This window comes from Delphinus delphis, chromosome 6 (genome assembly GCF_949987515.2).
Source record: "Delphinus delphis chromosome 6, mDelDel1.2, whole genome shotgun sequence".
Classification (NCBI taxonomy): Eukaryota; Metazoa; Chordata; class Mammalia; order Artiodactyla; family Delphinidae; genus Delphinus; species Delphinus delphis.
The window spans coordinates 101,147,226-101,171,402 of NC_082688.1; the positions used below are offsets into that span (position 1 = coordinate 101,147,226).

Genomic DNA, 24,177 nt, shown 5'->3' on the forward strand with positions numbered 1-24,177 from the left:
TAAATGATCAATTAATATTTGACAAAGGAGCCAAGAGTACTCAATGGAGAAAAGATAGCCTCTGCGATAAATGGTTTTGAGAAAACTGGATAATAACACACAGAAGAATGCAGTTGGACCCCTATCTTATACCGTACGCAAAAAATAACTCAAAATGGATTAAAGACTTAACTATAAGACCTGAAATCACAAAACTCCTAGAATAAAACATAGGAAAAAATATTCTTGACAGTGGTTCTGGCAATGATTGTTTGGATTTGATGCCAAAAACAAAAGCAACAAAAACAAAAATAAACAAGTAAGACTACATCAAACTAAAACAATAAAAACTAATAAAACAAAACTGCACAACAGGTAAACAATTGGCAAAATGAAAAGGCAACCTACAGAATGGAGAAAATATTTGCAAATTATGTATCTGGTAAGGGGTTAATAACCAAAGTATATAGGAACTTATACAACTCAATAACAAAAAAACATACAGTCCAGTTAAAAAATGGGCAAAGACCTGAAAAAACATTTTTCCGAAGAAGACATACAGACGGTCAACAGGTACATGAAATGATGTTCAACATCACTAATCATCAGGGAAATGCAGAACAAAACTACAATGAGGTATCACGTCACGCCTGTTAGAATGGCCATCGTCAAAAAAACAATCGATAGAAAGTGCTGGTGAGAATGTGGAGAAAAGGCAACCCTTGTGCACTGTTGGTGAGAATGTTAATTGGTGCAACAACTAAAGAAAACAGTATGATGATCCCTCAAGATATTAAAATTAGAGCTACCATATGATCCAGCAATCCCACTTGTAGGTATTTATCAAAAACAATAGAAATCAAGATCTCGAAGAGATGTCTGTACTCCCCTGTTCAGTGCAGCATTATTCACAATAGCCAAGAATGGAAACAATGTAATGTCCATTGAGGGATGAGTGGATTAAAAAAATTTATGCATACAATGGAATATTATTCAAGCTTAAAAAGAAGAAAATCCTATCATTTATGATAACATAGATGGACCAGGAGAAGGTTATGCTAAATGAAATAATCTAGACATGGAAAGACAAATACAGAATGATCTCATTTATATGTGGAATCTAAAATCATCAAATTCATAGAAGCAGGGCTTCCCTGGTGGCGCAGTGGTTGAGAGTCTGCCTGCCGATGCAGGGGACGCGGGTTCATGCCCCGGTCCGGGAAGATTCCACATGCCGCAGAGCGGCTGGGCCCGTGAGCCATGGCCGCTGAGCCTGCGCGTCCGGAGCCTGTGCTCCGCAACGGGAGAGGCCACAACAGGGAGAGGCCCACGTACCGCAAAAAAAAAAAAAAAAAAATTCATAGAAACAGAGAGTAGAATGGTGGTTATCGGGGGCTGGGGGGGAAGGGAAATGGGGAGTTTATGGTTAAAGGGTACAAAGTTTCAGTTTTGTGTGGTAAATAAGTTCTAGAAATCTACTGTATAGAACAGTGCCTAGATCTAACAGTACTGTATTGTATACTCAAAATTTACTAAGAGGGTAGATCTTATGTTAAGTGTTTTTACCACACAAAATAATAGTAGTAATAAACAATAATTTACAAAGGAGGTGGGCGGATACTTCAGGAGGACTTGGATATATCTATGGCCTTGATAGTGGGGATGGCTTCACAGGTGTATACTTATCCCCAGACACATCAACTTCTATACTTTGAATATGTACAGCCTTTTACATGTCAGTTATACCTCAATAAAGTGGTTTAAAAAAGAATCTGCTGATTTAAATGTTAATCTCATCAAAAAAACCTTCATAGAAACATCCAGAATAATATTTGAACAGATATCTGGGTATCATGGCTCAGCCAGGTTGCCACATAATATTAACCATCACATATTTATAAGTTAAATTCTAAGTCTTAATTTCTTCAAACTCTTCTCAGTTCCTTGGCATTCAGTTGCATTTATCTTTTCTCTTCTTAAGCCACTCTCAGAAATGGCTTTATTCTTGACCTATTAAGAAGATCTGTTCAACACAAAATTAATTTAATTTATGAATAATTGGATGGTTTTAATTCATAATTATAGTGCATAAATGATCACAGACTAATAAGTGCATGGGTTAGCAGCTTTGCTTGGTTAAGTCCAGAGAGAAATCAGAAAGGATCACCCAGTCCTATATTCTTATTCTATCAAGCTTACAGAGTACTTCTGCTCAACCCAGAAGCATGTGACACAGAAGGAGAGTTTGTAGAATGACTAAGTTACAAATAAATAAATTGGTTTAATGTGACTCCTGGGACAATGTTCTTCCATACAGTTTGTATAAAAGTAAGGACAATGCCAGCAGACTCCACTTGCAGGTGTTTAAAGTTCATTTTAATTAACCTGTCACAGCTTTGGGCATTATTACTTGTGTGGCTATCCCTTCCTTTCTCCAGTGGGCCCAAGATTTGTAATACTGAGTTGATCCTCTTTGTCTGGCAAAGAATCTCTTGGAGGGCCCTCTCTGATATGCAGATGTAGGGCTAGCAGGAACACATTTTTCTAGGATTAGAGAATTAGTGTATAACCAGTTCTTTTTTGTCTTTTTTCAGTGATGAAATAGCTGCAGTATGGAGTACATCTCTGTGGAGAGGGTGACAAATTAAATAAAAAGCCCTGGGCTTTCTGGAAGGAAAGAGTCAAATCCCAATCTATATGCCTAGTGTATGATTAATTTTCTGTGTTAACTTGGCTAGGCCACAGTACTAAGATATTTGGTCAAACGATATCCTGTTCCTGTGAAGATATCTTTGCAGATGACATTAACATGTAAATCAGTAGACTTCAGCAAAGGAGATTACCCAATTAATATGTACAAGCCTCATCCAATTACTTGAAGGCTTTAATAGAAAAAAGAATGACCTCCCCTGAGAAAGAGAGCATTCTGCCAGTAGCCAGCCTTCAGACTTGAGCTGCAATCCTAACTCTTCTGGGTTTGCAGCCTGCTAGCATACCCTGCAGATTTTGGACTCGCCAGCCTCCACAATTGTGTGGGGCAACTCAGGGAATACTTCAGGATATGAGGACCAAAGACAGAGACCTCTGAATTAAATAGCATGTGGGAAAAGGGACTTTACGCCAGAGAACGGGCTTTAGACAAGGTTTTAAGTTTGATTGAGAAGAGTTGATTTGAAGCAATACGAAGCTGCCACTTCCTTTAAATCTAGCTATCCTCCCATGAACAAGCAATGTGAGCGATAGCTAACCAAGTCAATGTGAACTAAGAACCTTAGTGCCTTATTTGAAGCACCATCACTGTCCAGGGAGGGTTCAGAGCCTGTAAAAATACTTCTATATTATGGACCAGTTTTTCCATCCAGTGACAAAACAGTTGCAATAATAGACCAATCAGAATCCAGTTCTCAGTCTCTGCTTAATATCTTGATATCTTGAAAAGGCATGACGTACTTTCAGCTATGTAAATCTGTAAGAGTTTTGAATGATTTGGGGAGTGGAAGGGTGTATACAGAGAAATATAATGGGTTTCCTGTTAAGTGTGTAATGGGGGCTCAAGTGGGTTACTAAAAACTTTTCTAAAGTTAAAATATACATCAGAATTTTATGTTAATAGATAAAAGAATTTTTGCTCCAATTTTTTAATTTAAATTCATCCATTTAAAAAACATTAACGAATATTTATTGAGCATTTTCTAAAACATGCACAGCTCTAAGTGTTAGAGCTAACTTATTGAACCATTACTTGCTTCATGGAATTTACATTCAAGGGGAAGAGAGAAAGGCTTTAAAAATGAATAAACACACAAATACATAATGTAGAATGTTGGTGTGTAATAAGTGCAATGGAGAAAAATAAAACAGAAAGGGTATGAGTTGTGCTACAGAAAAGAAAAATGGAAATTTCTGATTAAGTTACACCTCATTGAGAAGGCAACCTTTTTTTTTGTTGTTGTTGCGGTACGCGGGCCTCTCACTGTTGTGGCCTCTCCCGCTGTGGAGCACAGGCTCCGGACACGCAGGCTCAGCGGCCATGGCTCACGGGCCCAGCTGCTCCGCGGCGTGTGGGACCTTCCCGGACCGGGGCACGAACCCGCGTCCCCTGCATCGGCAGGCGGACTCTCAACCACTGCGCCACCAAGGAAGCCTGAGAACGCAATCTTTGACCAAGTACTTGAACTAATCATCCAGGTACATATCTGAGGGAAGAGTATTTCAGGCAGAAGGAAGAGTCAAAGCAAACGCTGCGGCAAGCCTGTGCCTGATTATTCAAGGAATATGGAGTCATCCAGTGTGGCTTGATTAGAGTGAGCAAGAAGATGAGCTCAGACCAGAAGGGACTGAGGGGTGAGTGCCGAGTGTCGGAGTACAGGTCCTGTATAGCCTTGAAAGTCATTGTAATGGATGGAGTTGAGTTTAATTAGGGTGGTGAAGATTTTTCAGTCAGTCTGGATTTTCATGTGTAGGAAGACCATGAGGGGACGACCATAAGAAAACTTTCTCTACCTTTGATTGTAAATAAGAGGAATGAGATTTCCCTATGGGAGTTTACATGTGAAATCAACACATAATGAATCCAAACAGATATAAGCAGAATGCCTCCCTGGTCCCTTTGGAAAGGATTACTGTTTGACTAGGGGACCTTATCCATAAAAATAGAGTAGGGAGGGAAATTTGTAGTTAGACCAATCCAGGCTCTCTCTCTTTTTTTTTTTTTTTTGCCATATCAAAGCACACATATTATTGGATCTTAATTTTAGTTTTTATACCAGATGAAGGGTAGGGGAGAGTGTAGGTCAGCAGTGGAGCACAGAAAAACTAGAAGAATCACAGATATAAAGATGGACAATGTCTATTCTCATTCCACCTGGAAGACAGAGTGTTCTGACAGCCCTATCTGCTTGTTAAGTACATCAGATTATGCAAATGATGCATCAGTTTGATTGGACTCAATAAATCTCTGTGATTAGCTACTGCTTTTTAATTTAGATACTGTGTGATGAGAGGAAAGGTCACTTCATGTTACAAAGAGCCTAATGCAATGTAGCAAGTCTTAAATAATAGCTAGTAATTCAGGGTGATTCAGGGTGAGAGGAGTTATTGGCTGATTATAACAGTAAAACTTAAGGTAAAATCTTATGTAAATATAGTACCTGAAAGGAGATAACAAAAACCTGTTGGCTTTCGTAAGTAAAAATGTATTTACAGAGCTTAAAAGCCAATAGCTTTCTTTCTTTGTGTTACACTATCTACTTACCATAGGTGGGAACATAAGTTAGAAGAGGAAACCTTAAGCTTTACCTTTGTTCTGGTTTTAGAAGACTAACAGCGCTTTTCTCTCTTTTCTTCTAAGACTCAGCTGCTCATGGCTTGTAGTTCAGGGGCTCTGCTTGTTTTTTGAGTGATCCTCCTTCAAATCACTAAATCAATGTGCAAACATATATTCATTAGCTCCTGTTTTCTAAGCACTCTGTTGGGGTCTTGAGGGTGCAATGATGACTAATATGTATCCTCAAGGAGAGCTCAGTTTAGGGGAGAATAGGTCTGTTCTGAAAAAATATTTTGATTTTTGTGTTTACTTTATGTAATTTTTAAATTATAAAAATAATAGTAACCACTACTTAAATATTAAGAAATACAGGAAGAAAAGAGGTAAAAACATTCATCTTCCCAGCACATACAGAAACACCTCCCTAAATATTTGGGAATTTTTTTGCTTTTTTTTTTTTTTTTACTCCAAATAGGTTTTTGAAATTTTTATGTAGTTGTGACCATTTTGTATATAAATTTGTGGCTTCAGTTTTGTTCCAATATTATAATGTTACAATTTCCCATAATATTAAATTTCATTGTAAGTGGTTTAATATTTTATTGAGTAGGTATGTAGTTGACTATATGCCCATCTTTTTATTTTTGGATATTTAGTTTTAGTTTTATTCCTTATAGATAATGTAATTAACATCTTGATGCATAAAACCCATTTTATATTTCAGACAATTTTCTTAGAGTGATTCTCAGTGGTTGAATTACTTGTTTAAAATAGAAAATATTTAAAAATCTTGAATTTGATGACCAGTCTGTCTTCCTTTAAACTCTAAGTTTGTATTTTTGTTTGTTCTGTTATAGGGATGTGATCCAATAAATTTTCAACATGTGTACAGTATGTGTATAGAGCAGGCAGAAGGAATGTATTCAGCCGTGTTAACGCCTGAGTTCCTTATGCTCTACAACATATCCTTTAATAGCGTCTCTGGAAGCTATTTAATTTACTCAGTGCCAGCTCTGTGTAGTTCATTTCTGGGCACAGGGAAGACAAAGGTGGTGCCTCAGTATTCACTGACCCCGTAGTGTGTCTTTGGGTTGAAGGAACGTTACCTCTCTGTCTGTTCCAGAAGCAATTTGTAAGAGCATAGCAGTGTAGGAATGTTTTAATTAAATAAAAACATATTGAAGAAAGATCCTACACCCAGTGGTCCCAAGATTTGTCACACATGCTCAGAAAAGATCAATACTGGGACTTCTCTGGGAGTCCAGTTGTTAAGACTCCGCACTTCTGCTGCAGGGGGCGCAGGTTCGATCCTGGTCAGGGAAGTAAGATCCCGCAAGCCGAGCGGCCAAAAAAAAAAAAAAGAAAAGATCAATATCAAGTCTTTGATAATTCAATGACACTTCCTTCTCTAGGTTCTAGGTTGTGGTGAAGATGATTCATGTTAATACAAAGCAACTAGCACATTCTAATCACACAGTAAACATTTGCTCCTTTCTCTCTTCCTGCTAAGAAGACTTTGCATCCCCTTGGTCTGAGTAGAGTCAAGTAGGTGGTGACTGAATAATCCTTTTCTCCCAGTTCCAATACTAACATCATTTGGTCTTTTTTCTACGTGATGTTCCTTGAACTAATCAGAATGGAAAGCAGAAAGAATAGTGAGAATTCCGGGCTGAAAAGAGATTTTTGTGAAGTTCTTTTGAGGAAAAATACAGTCTTCCATGTGTGCTATTTCTCTTCGCCCTTAGTGAATAGGGACAGAGCTATAATGGTCCTGGGAGGTGAAACAGTGACAGTAAGATCTTCCTGGAGCTTCAGTGAGAACCCATCTTGGGCAGAGTTCAAGACCTGATCTCTCATTCAAATGATTTGATGATTCTAAATAATTACTGTTGAAGAAATTTTGAAAGCCTTGAATGACATAAACATACAGAGAACACAGCAGAACGATTATATTTATTAAATCAGATACAATCTATGAGTCTTAGTAACCTACCCATAATTGGATCCTTTTTTTCCCATGATCCCACTCTCGGTTTTAGGTCCATTTCCTCCTAAGAGGTAAAGATAAGGTGTTTTAAACCTTGAACACCTCCCCTACCCATTTATCTATGTCTGTTTCTCCAGAAGTTTCTTTTTTGAGGTGTGCAGCAGGGAGGAAAACAAGAAGAGAGGGTGTCCTATTGTGGTACAGACACTGCTCCAAGAAACACTTCCCAAAGCATCAATGAAAAGGCAGAGCTCAAGACCAGATCCTCCCTGATACATTACATTGATCCTCATTGCCTGTCTCCTGCTTGGTGCTGTGGGGTCCTTTCACTATCAGCCTTTCCCAGCCAGCATCCCTAAAGGATTTTCTTTTTCTGATAATCATCTCCCAGTGGACTGTGGCCCTGAAGGATGGAGTAGGATCTGAGTAACTCCAACGCTACCAAAAAACAATCCTTCATAAGCTACACACTGCTGAAGTCCCTGCAAAAACTCCCTTAATACATCTGGACCTCAGTTTCTGCATATGTGACTTGGAGTTGTTGATACATACATCGAAAAATTTTAATAGGAACTAGCGACACCACATACAATGAACTTCAAATGGCATCAGGCGTATATTAAAGGGAAGGGGCTTTACAAGTGTCTTATACATTACAATGCATAGGAACTACACAATCTGGAACACCAGTTCAAAGTAGTAATGTTCTTACCTGTAACCAGATCAGATTTCATTCCTCACTATTTTTAATCAAATGATTAAAATGGATCATCTTGTTAGAATCCTCTCTTTAGGTGACATTTAACTAAGAGAAATTTGTGTAGAATAGAGGATAAAGTAAACATTTTACAAGCGCTTTTCAAATATATATTATCATTTGATCCTTATAAAGTCCAGTGAAGTAGAATGCTGGAAGTTATTTGCTACATGACTTTGGAACTTAACTTTCTCCATAATCAAGATTTAAGAGAAAGTTATATTCCCAGTGTAATAAAGCAAGTGGCAGAGTAAGAACTTGAACCTGTATTTTCCCACTCAAGTTCCTGTGCTGATATCACAACAACATCTTCCCATTCCCCCAGACACTCTTTGCTCCAAAAACACCAAAACATTACCAGCCATAAACTAATGTGTTTATCCTCCTCACTACTTCTCACAGTTGGTTCTTCATTGATCTCATTGTTCTTGCCTCCAGGAAGCCGTCCTTGCCCTGATAGGATTTCGGCATAGAGGTCACCTCTGACTTCTGGCCGGCATAGAGGTCACCTCTGACTTCTGGCCGCTATGCCTAAATCTATCATAGCACTAAACACAAGGTACTGTGATATACGGACAGTACTCACTTTGCACAACTTCATGGTAACTGTTCTTGCCTATCTGCCTCACCAGACTGCAAGCATCTCAAAAGAAATGATTGTGTTTTCAGCCACGACCTCAGTGTCCTACGCATAAGATACTAATGAATGTGTACAGAATTAATGGAGAAAAGCCATGTAATCATTTAAAAGCAGATGTATTCTTTCTGTTCCCTGAAAAAAACAAACCAATAGAACTTGGATGGAAGAGACAAGACACCTGTGAGATTCCCAATCCTGATGGCTGAAATGTTCAATAACTAGATTAAAAAAGTCCCTTATGCTTGTTGGCCAATATGTGTATTATCATTTAGAGATATCCCTTTTCATTGCAATCACTAGTATAAGAATGTGCTCAGAATCCGTAAAATGATGCATAATTTTAGTGGACCAGGAATGGGTTTTGTAATAATACTTCAGGGTTTTTTAGTAGGAATTGTATATTTATTTCTCAACAGAAATATAACTGGGTGTATAAATCAACTGCATAAGTAGGAAGCATTAGAGTCTGTGAGTAGGAGATCAGACAACACCAGGTCCAAATTCCACTCCTACCACTTGCTAGCTAGGTAACTGTGGGCGAGCTGCTTACCCTTTTTATTCTATAAAATGAGGAAAACTGAGTCTTAATCTTCTGAATTTTTTATCTTTTTAAACCCCAGTTTTTTTCATATACAAAATATGGGTAAGATGATATTTATCACACAGGAGTATCGTAAGAATCAATATGATAATTAGTATAAAGGACCTGGAACTTGGTAAGCAGCTCTAATTAATATTAGCTATACTGTGTGATATCTGGGCATGCCAGCTTAGACTCACTACCACCTGTGACAACTCCTGAAATTATCCTGGAAATTACATTTTTTGAGTCTTAAAGGCTTCCCCCTACCCCCTTCTCTTGGTTGTTATTGATGTTACGAATACCCTTGGAGAGCTGAAAAACCTTGAGCTTATAGACTCCTACATTCTTATTTCATGAGAGTTCAAGCTCCCTGAGATCGCCATTGTGGAAGAACAGGCTAAGGATACAAAATAATTGGAAAAGAGAGTTTTATATAATAATGGGATTGGATCAGAAATTGCTTCACTGAACCACATGTATATGTGAGAGGATAACCTTCTCAATAAATTTTTGCCAACATAGCAAATACATATACATGTAGTTATTTATTTTGCTTTTTATTTTTTTAATTTTTATTTATTCACTTTTTTATTGAAGTATAGTTGCTTTACAGTGTTGTGTTAGTTTCAGGGATCCGCAAAGTGATTCAGCTACATATATATATATACTTTTATATATACATGTATTTATGTGTATATATATATTTACAAATATATATATACTTTTTCAGATTCTTTTCCCTTAGAGGTCCTTACAAAACACTGAGTATAGTTCCCTGTGCTATACAGGAGGTCCTTGCTGGTTATCTGTTTTATATATAGTAGTGTGTACATACACATATATTTATTATACACATAATAAATACACACATTTATCAAGCTGCATTGAAGCCGTTATTGCAGTGGCTTATTGGAATATAGTATTTTCCTGGAAATGTACTACTTCTGAGTGGGGAATATGGGGAAGAAAGAAAGAGAAACAACAGCGTGGGATCAAGGGATCTTAGAGCCAGACTGCGGCCAGAACTTCCGCCTGCTGTGCCACTGTCACAGGACCAGAGCCCCGAGGTTGTGCAACACCTCTAGTAAACACTTGCTGAAGCAGAGACAACAATGAACCCTGAGGTTTCATTCTGTCTCACTTGAGAGGAGGGGACAGACCCAGTGCACGTCTGCTTGAGACAGAAGGACAGACACCAGGCTCCTGGGATCACCCAGCATGTGGCCAGGGCTTCTTTTGACAGCCACTCTCCTCCTTTCTCCACTTCCAGGTAGGTGTTTAACTCCTGTTCAGGTTCTGTTAAATACCCAGGGAACTGCTTGCTTTTCATCTTCTCCCAGTATTTTTTTTTAACCAATTTTACTAACCAGTTGAGCTGGTTTAATTTGTTGTTTTGGGGGGCCCTGACTGATTTAAACACTCAGTGTAAAGGAGAGGTAAGCAGACTTCTTGAATCAGTATTTACACGTCTGATCTGAGAACACTTAGAAATCAGAGGGGAAATTTCATTCAGCATCATTTAAGCAGTGAATGTGATCTTTGCATCAAAGAATGGAATGCACCCAGATCAACCTTGTCAGTTTTTAGAGCAGTTAAGATGAGGCAGGTTTGACTGGTTATTGCGGTACAGAAGGCTTCAGAAAGTATCTGTTATTATTATTGGGGCCAGTTCGATTCGTCCTATTCCTTTCAATCACATTTTTATATTTAGTCCTTTCATTATTGGTGATGATAAATATGACGAATTAGAAATAAGTAGTGGACCCATTTCATGTTTATAAAGCACTGTCATATTACTTGATCAAAACAATGTTGCCGTTGAACTTACGTTGATCGTTCACTTCCATTTTGCTGGTTAGATCAAACATTTGTTGACTGAAAAAAAAGAAAGCACAATGTGAGAGTTGTGAGTGAAGTTTTATTTGGGGCAAAATGAGGACTGTAGCCTGGGAGACAACTTCTCAGATAACTGTGAGGAACTGTTCGGAAGAAGTAGGGCAGGGAGATCAGTGTTATGCGTTTTGGTGAAGGGGGACCCATGGAATCAAGTGTACATTTTGGCAGGAGGTTGCTGCTAGTCACGGTGAGCGGATGTCTCCATTAATAATTTTAGAGCTTTTCTAGATATGAGAAAATGCAAGAAATTGGGTTCATAACATCTTCTCCTAAAAGTATCTAATTATCTGAAGGTCTGTTCTGCCAGTTTTTCCCAGAGTACAGAGTTCCTCGTTCTTTGCCGGCCCTGAACTCCTGTTTCAGGCTGCGTATTGAAGGTCAACTACTGCAGTGGCTAGTGACTTCATTCTTTTTTTTTTTTTTTTTTTTTTTTGGCGTACGCGGCTCCGGACGCGCAGGCTCAGTGGCCATGGCTCACGGGCCCAGCCGCTCCGCGGCATGTGGGATCTTCCCGGACCGGGGCACGAGCCCGTGTCCCCTGCATCGGCAGGCGGACTCTCAACCACTGCGCCACCAGGGAAGCCCCAAGTGACTTCATTCTTGTAGTGCCAGATGGTGAGCAGCAATTTTTAGTTTAAGAATTCAAAAGTAGAGTAATATTCCTTCCTAATAATCAATTATATCTAGCAGATCTCTCCATCTCTGATGAATTCTCCAGTTAGATTTTGGTTAAATTAGATTGGCTAACACATTTCCTTTGTTTATTTCTACTTCGAGAGCTTATTGAAATTCAGCACGTTAGCTTCAGTGTGTGAGACTCCTTCCCTGGTAAACCTTTTCCTGGGCTTTAGAATGTTTGCCGGGACCTAGAAGTGGGAACACATTATCAACAAGAAGGATGGGGTTAGGTAGGGAAATATCCTCCTACCCCTTTTGCCCACACAGTACTTTGTCACTAAAAGCGACTTTCCTTTTACGCTGGTTTCTGATTTGTTTTTCAGACTTGGGAAAGTTTTAACTTAACATCTTTTGGTATAGAACTGTGCTAGGAATTTAAATTATTGACTTAAAATTCCTATTTTTTGAGTCAAAGTTAACAGAAATCTTCTTTCCCTACATTCTCCAAAAGTAGGATCACTGAACACTCTCTGGGACACTTTGCTTGGTTGAAACATAAGAATTGTTTGTGTACTAGCCTTACCCAACAGCATAAAGATCAAGCGGGATCTGTTAACAGAATAACATAGCTACCAGTGCGGTCCACCCACATTATAGCCTTTTCGGTGAATTTGGGCATACCAATTGATTCTGTTCTCCTATCTTTGCATTCACAGCATTTGCCCCAAGAGACAAAACATTTTTAGAGGTCATGTCTCAAAGTGTGACATCTCTGAATACTTGGTGAGAAGGGGACAGAGGTTCTGAAGTGGCTTTTGTGAGGATGGGGGGATGAACAGAAAGCTGCCTTCCCTTATCTTCCATCTGGAACAGAAAGCTGCCCCCTCTTTTTTATTTTCCATTGTGTATTTTCAAGAATGTCTCCGTGAATCCGCCTGCCAATTCAGGGGACACAGGTTCGAGCCCTGGTCCGGTAGATCCCACATGCCGCAGAGCAACTAAGCCTGTGAGCCACAACTACTGAGCCCATGTGCTACAACTACTGAGCCGGTGTGCCGCTACTGAAGCCCACGAGCCTAGAGCCCGTGCCCCGCAACAAGAGAAGCCACGGCAATAAGAAGGCCATGCACCACAATGAAGAGTAGCCCCTGCTCACCACAACTAGAGAAAGCCCGTGTACAGCAACCAAGACCCAACGCAGCCAAAAAAAAAAAAAAAAAAGAATGTCTCCATGGTCCCTGAAATGAAATACCCACTGAAATGTAAGACGTAAAGCAATTTCCATTTTCCCATCTCCTCCTTTTTTTGTTTCTCTGCCCCCATCATCCAGAGAATAAGTATGTGCCCCTCCAACCATGACTCCTGCCCAGTTCTTACATATGCGAAATTAAAACATGAGGTCAAATCAGGCCAACTGTTTGTAATGAGCTTTACAATCCCCTGAGAAAAATAACTTATAAGATTTCATTGTAGGAAAGGGAAAAAAATTTAAAGAATGTGACAGGTGCTTGGGGGTGAAGAAGTAAGGAGAAATTTCTTTACTTCAGAATATCCAGGGGGTACAGTACTTTTTGAAATTATTTTATTTCAAATTGCAGTTTCTTCCTGTCTTCATAAGTCGACTGGAAGACCCCAAAGAGTATACGTAATTTGATCTTTAGAGCCAAAGTGATAGACATAATTAGGATGTGTATTTTCCTTTAGTGTTTGTACTCACTTTTACTGCATGAAGTTTAAAATCACCAGATAGTTTGATGGGGTAGCTTGATGGGGTACAGAGAATCCCAGAACTCAAGTCCATGTCATTGCATAAACCCTGATTCAGGGCTTCACATCATGTGTCTAGTTTGAAAAGACATTGCTTTCAACAGTTTTGAAAAGATCTGAAGAAAAATGGAAATATCAGTATTATGTACAAAGGGGCTAAACTCTAAAATGGCTCCAAACACATTAAAAAATAAAGTAGCCATCCAGACTAATGTCTGGTATATTAATCTTGTCAACAAGATTTAACTTTTCTAAAGACAGAGGGAGGGAGGCAGAGAGAGAAAGAGAGATAGAGGAAGGAAGAAAGAGAAAGAAAGAAAGAAAACGGTTGGAAGGAAGGATGAAGGGAGGGTGGAAGGAAGGTGAGAAGTTTCCAGATTAAAAGAGAGTAAAGAGGGCTTCCCTGGTGGCGCAGCGGTTGAGAGTCCACCTGCCGATGCAGGGGACGCAGGTTCGTGCCCCGGTCCGGGAAGATCCCACATGCCGCGGAGCGGCTGGGCCCGTGAGCCATGGCCGCTGAGCCTGCGCGTCCGGAGCCTGTGCTCCGCAACGGGAGAGGCCACAAACATGAAAACTAGATAAAATACCTGACCCTAGAGTGGATCCTGCACTGGAATGGGGAAAATGCTATAAAGGATATTATTTGGTCAATTGACAAAACTGGAATACTGATGGTAGATTAGATAAAAGTACTGGCTCAGTGTTAAATTTCTTAAATTTGAGAGCTGTGCTATGGCTGTGTAAGAGAATATTCTTGTACTTAGGAAATACTCAAGTTTGTAGGGGTAAAGAACCATGATGTATGTAGTGTAACTCATCCTCAAATGGTTAGAAAAAATTGTGTGTATGTGTATGTATATTTATATACATATGTATGTGTATATATGTGAGAGACTGAGAATATTCAAAATCTCAGTGACAACAGCCTCAAAATATTGATGGCTTACAAGAATGCTTTGTCACTACATGAACATGTAGGGTAAATCTGTGAATTAGGTAAATCCGGGTGAAGGATATAAAGACGTTATTTGTACTATTCCTATTCTTGCAATTCTTGTATACATTTGAAATTACTGCCAAATAAAAAGTGTTTAAAAGTACCCCCCCCCCCAAAGATTTCACTTTTCTAAAACTAATATACAGTGAAAATAATGATCGAACCCAAAGCCAAATAACAGTTTTCTTTTTCTTGATCCGGTTTTGCTCGTCAAAACTAATCCATCCTGTGAGTTCTGTGGGAGAGAGAAAAGCAAGTATTAAAGTGAATTAGTAGAAACATATTGTGTTTCATCTCAGATTTGTGTAATCCCTGGATGATAGTTAGTTGTGTTTGTTCCACAGGCCTTAAAATGATTAGTGTGCTGTTATACAGCTGGGAGGAGACGGCAGCATCACACCTTAGGATGATGAGCCAAACAACACTTAGGTCTGTTGCCTCTCTTTAACTGCTGTATAATTTGTTGTATCTCAAATCTCATTCTTTCAGGGCCTTCTTGGTTTCAGAAAAAGAAGGGCCATTAAGGGAAATTCTATCTGTTATCTTTAGAGAATGTACCCTGTTGTAAGAATGTGAAAAGCTGGAAATCTGTTCACTTCACACTGAAGAAAGTGAGAGGTTGCTGGAGGCGTTTTAAAAAATATCCTGGTTTAGTTTATTCATTGATTTGTTTTGGTTGCCATTTGGAAGTGCTTGGCCATCAAACAAAGAGTTGGAAAGAAATTTCTCCACTGATTTACATGCTTAGACTCCATATTTCATAGTCAGTTGGGAAACATTAGCATTTAGATAGTAACTAGAGGCATGGAGATCAATGTGTATATCAGAGAAAACTTGTGTTGGTTGGATTGGCCTGTCCCCTTCTCACCACTTCTGAAGGGGAGCATGTGAGTGTTATCCCTTTCTGCTTTTATAAAAAGAATTAGTTGGGTAGTTATTATTTTATGAACTGAGGGCAGCTTAGACTAATATTTCCCATCAGAATAATGTGTGTTTCATACAGCATTTTTAGAAGAGTTACTCTGGTTGCAATGTTGGTGAATATATGGCTTCATGAGCTCCATATTAATGGGACTAATTGCATTGATTGAACACAGTCCACCAGACAGCATGTGGGTGCCTTATGGTGTACTTAGAGAGTAACAGGAGACTGTACGGAATTGCTACCATCAGTTAATTTCTGGCAAGAGTAATTTTCTTACTCTTGGCATCTTATTATTTTGAAATAATTATGATAATTAGGAAAATTTTCACTCGATGGAAAGAAAATGACTGATTTACTGTTCCTTTAGGCTTTTGAACCTCGCTTATTGTTTTAAAACTAACATTATTATTTTCCTCTACCAAAAATTAATTAAATAGAAATAAAAGATGCCCAGTGATTAGCTCTATAACAGCAAGAAGTAAGTGACTGAGGGAACTTGTGATGTAATTCTTGAAGTGTGACTATGTAATGAGACATTTTATCACAAGGTTCTGATTAGAACATTATTGAAATGACCGTCACCTATTCAAAGAGATCATTGGAGATTCTGTATTTATTTGCATAAAGTTGTAGACTGCTTGAACTGTTCTTCAAGATCATTTAATCTGCCCCCTCTTTTCACAATTAAAAAACCCAAACTAAACCCAAAGTTAATGTAGTCTAGTGTTGACGCCACGGCTTTAAGTGTTTCTGAATTATTTTTAACAGTAAATCTTGAGCCAGTGAAAGAAATGCCATTTCATCTCTTTAACACTCCATTTTGACCCAGTGAGCTTTTAGCAAATTTAATCACTTTTTCTATTCTTCAAAGTTAGATATGCAAATGGCTCTTGAATGGTCAGAAGAATGAAAGCCATCCTAAAATGATAAAAGAAAATTGATATCCCTAGGAATCTTGAAAAGTTTCTACTTTAGTTTCTGAAGAAACTTTGAAAAAATAAGCATTTATTCTCTGGAACATCACTGGGATAAGTGTACATTCATGCAAAGTGACTAATGAAAAATACTGTTTTATTTGCTAAAAGATCAACCCCATCACATAAATTTATGTTATCACAGAATTTAGGTTTGCCTATTTTAATGAGCTAGAATTACCCTCTAGTCATTTAAAGCCTTTCCAGTTCTAGTTAGGAAACTGCTGGGTTGGGGCCATCCTGTGGATCCCCTGTTCCCTTGTACCTACATTCTCCGTGGATCTGCAGCCCCTTAACCTCTAAAGAGCTGGTCTGTTGACATTTCCTCAGGCACTTCTTTATACAGAGTAGGGACTGGACCATGTGGGCAAATAAAAAAGAAAATAGAAAATTCAGCATCAGCTTTGGGAAAACTGAATTTCTCTAAAAAAAATAACTTCTAGAAACAACATTGAAATGAGAATTCAAGATGCCAGTAGTAGGTTGAATCTTTCCAATTCTCTTTCAATATAACTGCAGGTTCAGAAGTTTTCCTTCCAGGCCAGTCCTAGTGTTCTAATTGTCTGCTTCTCCAGGTTTCGTATTTTTCATGTTTTGTATTCAAAAATGAAGGTATGTCTGTACTGCAAAAGTCAGCCCATTCTATGGAGCTGATATTGGAGCCTTTTCTTACTGATTTCGTTTCTTTCATTACTGTAAAATATTGCTGTTGGAAAACCCAAGAAAAATATATTAGAATCTGAAATGGCATCCATTAGTTACTTCATTTTTATGACACTGTGTAGTTTCAGAGTGCTTCAGTTTGATTATTCTGACACTAATTAGGTTCTTAGAGGATTACTTTGGCTTCTGTTCTCCTGTCCTGGCTTTTGCCTGAACTGTTTGCTACCTTCCCCTAGGGGACACAAAGTGGTAAAGAGAAGCGGGAAAATTCTTAGTGAGGAAATATCTTCACTAAGTGTTTTTGAATTATTTTTATCTTTGAATTATCTTTTATCTTAGTGAAGATATTAAATATCTTCACTAAGCTGAGAAACACCGGTAAACTTTCAGTGGGAAAATATCTGAAGATATAGATGAAAGATCTGAGAGGAAGAGTGGGCTTCTGATTTTGTTGATCTTTTCTGGTGTCTGCACTCTTATAACTCTCTCACATAACTCAGTTAAAGCCCCTGCGTGTGGCCTCATTCATCAGAAACGCAATCAACATGACCACTACCGAACAGCATATGTTAGTTCTGCTTAGCTGAATCTTCTCTAACTTTTTTTTTTTTTTTGCTCAGTAAATTCTATAAAAGAACTCCCTGGAGTGAAAAACTATCAAGTGGTTTATCCCAGAAGACTTCATCCACTGCATAAAAGAGAGGTCAAGGATCCAGGTCAACAGGTACAGCTTTTGATTTAATAAAGAATTTTGAATACACGCACACACACACGCACACACACACACGCACACACACAAACTATATTTAATATGTAGATATATATACATACACACATTTGTGTTTTTTAACCTGTCTTACCTTTATTAATCTTCACGATAACCCAACATTCTATTATTAGCTTTATTTTGATTTTAAAGTTCTGGCAGTTGAGATAAACTAACTGTCCAAGGTCACACAGAGGGTGAACTTTATTTATGGTAATTTATAACTTATTCTGTTACTTCTAAAGAAATTGATGCAACTTCTTTTATCTATCTCTTTATATATCTCTATCTATCATCTATACATACACACATACAAACAAAACCGTGAGCACTAAAATAGAAGTAAAAAATAAAATACTGTGGGTGAATAAATGCATATATGTGTAGTAAATTAGGATTAATTCCTGTAATCGAACATAAAATTTACCTCTGTTTTTTCAAGAGTCGGCTATTAAAGTTTGTAGAATTCTTACCACTTGACAAAACACACATTCTCAGTCAGAAGAGGAAAGCTAAAACATGATGATTCATTCCACAGCAATTTTCTAATTACCTACACCTGGAAGTCTTCTGCTGGGAGCCAGGAAAATACAAATAAATGAGACATAAATGACAGCTTCTACATCTACCTATTGTAAGATGAAACTCACTGGAAGCTCATATTCCCCAACTGTACAAAGTTCCTCACAAATTATTTTTTCTAAAGCAAACACATGTATAGCAACAGAACCCAGAGTAGACTCTGTTTCCCAAAATAATTGCCTCTCAACAAAATGTTTCTGCTAAATTTATATAGGACCCATATGCATTGGATTCCCTGTCAATATGGCTTTCTTCAAATGCTTTCTGGCAGTCTCTTAAAAATGCCAACTACATTTTCCACTGAATATTTTGAGGTGAAAGCCAAGTTGCTAGAAATTAACTTTGTGGTTTGTGTGTTGAGACTCTTGGTCTTCCTTGTGCAAATAATTGATTAGCAATTACGTGAAACATTTAGAATTTAGAGTGCATGGGACAGAGGGGATCCCTGTATCTACACAGATCTCAGTCTGGATTGATCACTTCTCAAGGCAGTGAAGAGGAGGACTCTTGTACTTACTATTACACCACTGTGCCCTCTGCTGGACCAGAGAATTAAGGCACCAACATTACCTGTCAGGTATGCCAAGAGCATGGCCCATCTTTCTGACTTCCTCACACCTGGCCACATTACTTAAGATTTGAGCTAGAATGAAGTAATCCTCTGAAACATTTTCTGGAGGAGGCACTAACAGCCAAGACAGAATCTTAAAGATTTGATTCATGATTGTATTCTTGACTGTATTTTACATACATGGCATAAGGAGACCTGAATAAGCGTTTGTTGAATAAGTGAGCAAATGAGTAAGTAAACAAATAGACAAATGAATGAGTGTAAGTGGAATACATTTCCTATAAACCTGCATAGATGTATAGTCAACACATTCTCAGTCAAGGTCCCCGATGTTGAAACTTACATTCCAAAGGTGGTCACTGTTCTTGCAGTCTTCAGATCACATGCTTCCTTAGAGGCCAAAATCATCTTGCTGTTGGTCCATGCCTTAAAACAACATATCTGGGGCTTCGCTGGTGGCGCAGTGGTTGAGAGTCCGCCTGCCGATGCAGGGGACATGGGTTCGTGCCCTGGTCCAGGAGGATCCCACATGCCGTGGAGTGGCTGGGCCCGTGAGCCATGGCCGCTGAGCCTGCGCGTCTGGAGCCTGTGCTCCGCAACGGGAGAGGCCACAACAGTGAGAGGCCCGTGTACCGCAAAAAAAAAAAAAAAAAAAAAATCTGGCATCACAATGCCTCCCCTATTAAGAACAACGTCAGGCCTTAGCTAGGTCCATCAAGGCTTTCAGAGGCCTCGGATTACTGTATGTTATCACAATAGTTGGGCTACAGGGTTTCCTTTGTGTATTCACAGGCATCATGTTGACTTTACAGTTCTGTTTCCATCTCAGAACCATACAGGACTCTAACCGTCCCAATCCACCCACTAGACCTTACCCATGGTGTTTCCTGGAGGAAATTTTTATTTATATGTCCCTGTGCCCAGTTAATCTTACTCAGTGAGCTCCAAATCATTTCCTTCTAGTGGAAGCTCTCCAAATAAAGGTGCCTATTTCCTCTCCCAACCCATAGCTCAGAACCTAGATAGAATACAAATAAGACACACTTCTTATTAGCAGGCATTGTTCTCCACCATGAGCTTCTACTTGAGAAGTACAGTTATAACATTACCCAGCGCACCCTCTTTCGTATAGTCTCTGGTTTTCTTCTTTGCTGTTTTCTTTCATCCGTACCCTCTATGATAGTATTGGCTAAAACTCCCATTACCCAATTATCTTTTCTGAAACAACCTCCAAATAATATTTTATCTGAAAATCTACTAAAATCTATTGCTGACAGAAAACAGATATCTGGAAGGCTCTTCTGTTTGGACGGTCATATCTGGTATCCTCCTAATATTTTCATTTTATCTGGCCTTTCTTAAGCCTGAACAAGAAGTGGTGACAACAATTCTCCATGACGTTTGTTTTCAACCCTCAGGCTTTTTTCCAGCTCCTGTTATTCATGAAAGTAAACTCAATTAGAGCAGCTTCCCCTCCTCTAGACCCACAGTGTAGGATATTTATAGTCTGAGATTTTTGACACCAGAGACACACTTCAATAACTGAAAATTTAAAGGAAATTTTAGCTGAAATAACTGACCTTGGAGATGGTAAATCCCTGCACAATACTCTGACCAGATGGCTCTAACTTTTTTTTTTTTTTTTTTTTGCGGTACGCGGGCCTCTCACTGTTGTGGCCTCTCCCGTTGCGGAGCACAGGCTCCGGACACGCAGGCTCAGCGGCCATGGCTCACGGGCCCAGCTGCTCTGCGGCATGTGGGATCTTCCCGGACCAGGGCACGAACCCGTGTCCCCTGCATCAGCAGGCGGACTCTCAACCACTGCACCACCATGGAAGCCCCTTTCTTTTTTATCAACAATTTTATTTTTAAAAATTTTTATTGGAGTATAGTTGCTTTATAATATTCTGTTTATACTGCGCAGCGAAATGAATCAGCTATATGTATACATATATCCCCTCTTATTTGGATTGCCTTCTCATTTGGCTCTAACTTTCTATTGTCCCTGGATGAGCTCAGGTCCTTTTCTCTCCTTCAGGAGAGGGAGGAGACAAGAAAGCTTGACCTTAGGTGTAACACAACAGTGGAAGCATCACTGAGTCCATAATAACTGGTGCTTTATCACGTTTGCTCTGCCATATTGGATCTCTTTAATAACAACAATGTCCTAGTACTTCCCAGTGAATTGGTAGATATTACATGTCACCATGGCTAATAACCCTGTTTTATAGGACAAAGTCAGAATTCAGTACCTGATAACATCTTCTTTAAAATTCTTCTGTATAGACCTCTCTATCTCCTCCTGTATATATAAATCTAAACTTAAAATAGTTCTCCTTTTCCACACAGTTTACTAGAAGTGCCATTTTCTTCTCTTTCTGAACACCCGAGACTATGTTTTCTTCCTGATGACTTCTTCTTGCCTTAGGGTACGAATTCATGTTATTTTGCCCATATTCTGCCCTCCATGTAGCAGTGAGAAGACCTCTAGACCAAATCATCAGTTGAGAGGCTTGCGGGTCTTTGGGTCTGTGTGCATAGTAGTACTTCTTCTCAAATAACTTCCCCACCCTGTGTCACCTGGCTAATTCATATCTCAGCTGACATGTTCCTTCCTCAGGAAAGTCTTTCCCTGCCCTTAAGACGTGAGACATCCTACCCTGCTTCCAGATTCATACCCCTTATCATATAACTCACTTCTATTGTCTGTCTTTCCACAATATTATAAGCTTTCTGACAGTCAGTACCAATTTTTCCTGCTCAGAGGCCAGTTTCCAGAACTTAGCAGTGCCTGGCATATAACCCACACTCACATCCTCTTTGTAGAATGTGAGGCTGCCTGGATGGATAGATGGGTTTGTATAAAGGTCTCAGATAATTTGTCTATTCAGTTGGCAGCTTGACTTGTTAAAAGAGGCAGAAGCAGACATTTGGAATTACAGAGACCATTGTTAAAGAAAAGCAGGCATTGCTCTCTAATGATGAGACAGATGGACATAGCCAAGTGAATCTGTGTGTGTATGTTTTTAATCACCAGTAAGTGTTTGTACATTTTTGCAGGAAAAATTTGAAACTGAACTGAAGTATGAAATGACAGTTAATGGAAAAATCGCAGTGCTTTACTTGAAGAAAAACAAGTAAGAGTCTTTACTTCTGATACTATCCTCACCAACAGCCAGTTAGCATGTGGCAAGTGTGATGACTGAGTCTGTTACTACTTATGACTCCCACAAACCTTGACTAATCATCTTTTACTCTCAAGTGACCCAAGGGCTTCCACGAGTATTTGTTTGTACTGAAGTAGTAGAGACACTGAGTAAGGTAACAGTTTACTAGTGTTCTGCCAGTTGAAGTCATAAACACAATGAACGAGGTGCGAGCAGATGTATATTTTATCAACTTCTATGAAACAGCACATAGATTTTTAAGTCTCCCCCATGCATCACTGCATTTTGTTATTTTAACACTGAAAGATTAGATATTTTAAAAATTTGCAACTATTTTCATCAGAAAAACAAGACATACATAAGTTAAGTGAACTCTAGGGCCAAAAAACAAGTCAGTGGTAAAAACTGACTCAGGGTCCCCTGATTGCAACGCCAATGCTGTTTCTACCCAGCCAACCACTAACCCTCCATTTTCTCATACATTACATTTTCCTGTATTCCTTCATTCTCTTCATTCAGTTCATTGAAATTCAACATTCTTTTTCAAATTTCACTACCTCAGCTCTCACCCAGATCTTGATCATCCTATATCTAGACTATATCCAAAGTAGTTTCTTCCTAATTCTATGCTTTCAAGTTTTTTTAATCCCTCAATTGTTCAGTATAGGGCAACGAGATTTTTTTTTTCCCCTCAAATAGACTATCACCTTTTGCAAAAAGCCACAACTGTCGAGAGTTTGGAAACAGTGTGGTACAGTGGAAATAGTACAGGCTTTGAATTCAGACAAATCTGGATAGGATTCTTTGCCACTTGAACTGTTTAATCTCATCTGAAAAATAAGGAGAGTAGTATTTATCTGGTAGGGTTGTTGAAATGATTAAATGATATGTGTAATAGGTCTATCCCAGCAGCCAGGATAGAGATGGTATAGAATACATATTAGTTACTTCCTTTTCTCCTTGCCCTGCCTCTTTTAAAAATATATTCAGACTCCTATTTGCTGGTGGATAATTGAAAGAACTTTAAGAAGCTCAGTGAGAATGCTGAAAGAGCCCACACTACCAAGTGCAAGTCAATTTTCAATACACTTTCCACTGCTGCAACTGTTAACAGTTACTGGTAACTGACAAGGACTGGGTGAAAAAGGCAGTCATCCTTAGCTGTGGGGAAGAACAGTGCTCTTTTCAGTCATTTTTATCAGCTTTGCCCTACTCAGTTCTATTTCTTCCTCAAATCTCTCCTCAAACAGGCAGAGTCTGATGAGGAAACAGACATTGTTCCACACTACTCAGGAATGTCCCTGCCCTTCCCACTCTCTCCAGTTTAAGCATCCCTTTCACGCTTGGATTTGCCCTGAGGGGCTAAGAGGTAAAACTTTTCTCCACACCCAGGGAAAGCTCTCGCTTTGATCACTGGACTTTGCAATTAGCATGAGTAAACATGACATTTTCCTCCCACCCTCAGGGGTCTCCTTGCACCAGGCTACACGGAAACATATTATAATTCCACTGGAAAGGAGGTCACCACGAGCCCACAGATCATGGTAAGACAGAGTATCCTAAATTCATTGCTAATTGGCGTGTGACCCACACACTCAGAAGCAGTGTCATTGCCAATTAGTGAAAGTGAAATGGTGTTATGGCAACGATGTTTTTTTCACAGTAGTAATTTCTTTTCTTTAATTTTTATTTTATATTGGAGTATAGTTGATTTACAATATTGTGTCAGTTTCAGGTGTACAGCAAAGTGATTCAGTTATACATGTATATATATCTGTTGTTTTCCAGATTCTTTTCCCATATAGCTTATTATGGAATACTGAGTAGAGTTCCCTGTGCTATACAGTAGGTCCTTGTTGACTGATTATCTTATTTTATATATAGTAGTGTATATAAGATGTGGTACCTATATACTATGGAATATTACTCAGTCATAAAAAAGAATGAAAAAATCCCATTTGCAGCAACATGGATGGACCTAGAGATTATCATACTAAGTGAAGTAAGTCAGACAGAGAAAGACAAATACCATATGATAC

The 24,177-nt window shown here is 38.8% G+C and overlaps 1 protein-coding gene across 1 annotated transcript in view; it reads left to right on the forward strand.

Moving 5' to 3' along the window:
• The first annotated feature begins 10,410 nt into the window (after positions 1 to 10,410).
• Positions 10,411 to 24,177, forward strand: part of ADAM28 (ADAM metallopeptidase domain 28) — a 58,497-nt gene continuing 44,730 nt past the window's right edge. Inside the window, exons 1-4 of the mRNA XM_060013573.1 lie at positions 10,411 to 10,482; positions 17,673 to 17,776; positions 22,032 to 22,108; positions 23,604 to 23,682. Coding sequence (XP_059869556.1) covers positions 10,431 to 10,482; positions 17,673 to 17,776; positions 22,032 to 22,108; positions 23,604 to 23,682 — 312 coding nt within the window. The 5' untranslated portion in view covers positions 10,411 to 10,430. The remainder of the gene's footprint in view (positions 10,483 to 17,672; positions 17,777 to 22,031; positions 22,109 to 23,603; positions 23,683 to 24,177) is intronic.